The sequence below is a fragment of the Alligator sinensis genome, unplaced genomic scaffold (genome assembly GCF_000455745.1).
Source record: "Alligator sinensis unplaced genomic scaffold, ASM45574v1 scaffold1531_1, whole genome shotgun sequence".
Taxonomy (NCBI): domain Eukaryota; kingdom Metazoa; phylum Chordata; order Crocodylia; family Alligatoridae; genus Alligator; species Alligator sinensis.
The window spans coordinates 178,536-180,303 of NW_005843164.1; the positions used below are offsets into that span (position 1 = coordinate 178,536).

At 62.4% G+C, this 1,768-nt stretch overlaps 1 protein-coding gene across 2 annotated transcripts in view; it reads right to left on the reverse strand.

Annotated features, from left to right (window-relative positions):
- Positions 1-1,768, reverse strand: part of LOC102379493 (H-2 class I histocompatibility antigen, Q9 alpha chain-like) — a 15,357-nt gene that overhangs the window by 5,084 nt on the left and 8,505 nt on the right. For both annotated transcript variants that reach the window (XM_025194135.1, XM_025194136.1), the window contains exon 4: positions 1,513-1,750. In XM_025194135.1, coding sequence (XP_025049920.1) covers positions 1,513-1,750 — 238 coding nt within the window. The remainder of the gene's footprint in view (positions 1-1,512; positions 1,751-1,768) is intronic.

Sequence of the window (1,768 nt, forward strand, 5' to 3'; positions counted from 1 at the left end):
GGAGCCCCCAGGAAATGCCAGGCCAGTTATCACCCTGGTGAAAGGCGGGTTGGGGTGCCTTAACCCCTACCTCCCACCACCACTGGGTGGGTTACCTGTGTGTTTGTTGGGGGGCCCAGATGGGCCAGTGTTGTGAGGGGCCCAGAGAGTGGGAGTGATGGTGTGGTGCTGCGGTTGCCCCCGAGAGGATGGGGAGTAGTGGCACGGTGAGGCCCAGTGACAGAGAGAGGGGCTAGAGACCTGGCCCGAAGGGGATGGTACCCTCGACTGGCCCATGCTGGGGCTAGGACTACGGTAGTTGCGGTGGGCCCCCGGCCCTTTTGAGGGATGCCCAGGAGCCGGGGGCCTGGGGTCCCGACTGGCCTGGAGGTGGGCCAGGGCAAGACGCTGAAGGTCCCGGAGGAACCACACCCGAGAGGGGAACAAGGCTTCGGGGGGCTAGGTAGCCCGGATGAAGGTGGAGAGGATCATAGAGGGGTCCTGTTAGGATGATTCTGGGGCCCAGTGTGGGGCCGGTGACTAGGAGAACAGTGAGATGCCATCTGTGAGGCTTGGGCTGCGGTATTAGGGGAGGTCGGAGCCGCAGAGCGCCCCTGGCATCGGGGCATTACAATGGGCAGCCTCCTGCTTAATTGACATCGATATGTGAATCAATTATCATCAAAGGCATGGTGGGCGAGATAAGCGGGCGGTTGCCCAGTGACAGGCGGGCGGGCCACGAAGAGCTCGGCCCTGAGTAGGCCTCCTGTCACAGTGACAGGCGGGCGGGCCACAGAGCCCGGCCCCAGGAGGCCCCCTGTCACACAGGCAGCCTGTATGAGGCCTCGCTCCTTATATTTGGTAGCTATAACATCTGCAGAATAATTAGAAGTGTGTGTGTGCGAGCGGGCGGTTGCCCAGTGACAGGCGGGCGGGCCACGAAGAGCTCGGCCCTGAGTAGGCCTCCTGTCACAGTGACAGGCGGGCGGGCCACAGAGCCCGGCCCCAGGAGGCCCCCTGTCACACAGGCAGCCTGTATGAGGCCTCGCTCCTTATATTTGGTAGCTATAACATCTGCAGAATAATTAGAAGTGTGTGTGTGCGCGTGTGTGTTTTGCCTTGTCTCGCTCATCAATTGAGCAATCGGTAGTTTGTGTCACACCACCAGCAGCTCCCCAGGCAGCCACAGCCCGGAGCAGGAAAAGCCACGCTAGGAGAGGGGAGGGTGCTGGGTGCCCATGGATTAATTTCATGAACCAGCAAGGAGTGCAGGAGGGTCCTGCATCGCTCTGTGGGGCCCGCCTGGCCCAGACCAGACACAATGGCCCCACACAGCCTCACAGGGACTGCTCCTGGCTGAGCCCCCACTGCCTGGTCCCTCTGCCGGGGAACTCGCCAGGACCCTGCAGAGCGGGGCCCTACAGCCTGATTTAGTAGTGAGGCTGCCCCCTGCCCAGCTGCATCCACACTCCCCACATCTGGACCTCCCGGTTCTGTCCTGCCCCCAGCCCAACTACAGGCACTGCCACTCACCGGCACCGATTCCTGGGACAGCCGCAATGCCCACAAGCAGCAGCAGCAGGAGCAGCAGTCGGGATCCTGGAGCCACTTTTGCAGAAGCTTCATGCGGCGCTTCTGGCCTTTGTGCACAGGAATTGCAGGTGCTCCCGCACAGCGATGGGTGCAATGGGCTGCAGGGTGCTGCAGGGTCACTCTGTGGTGCGGAGGGAGATGGGGCTGTGTGAGCCGGGCCCAGGGCTTGGGATTCATGCTGGGGGGGACAAAACCG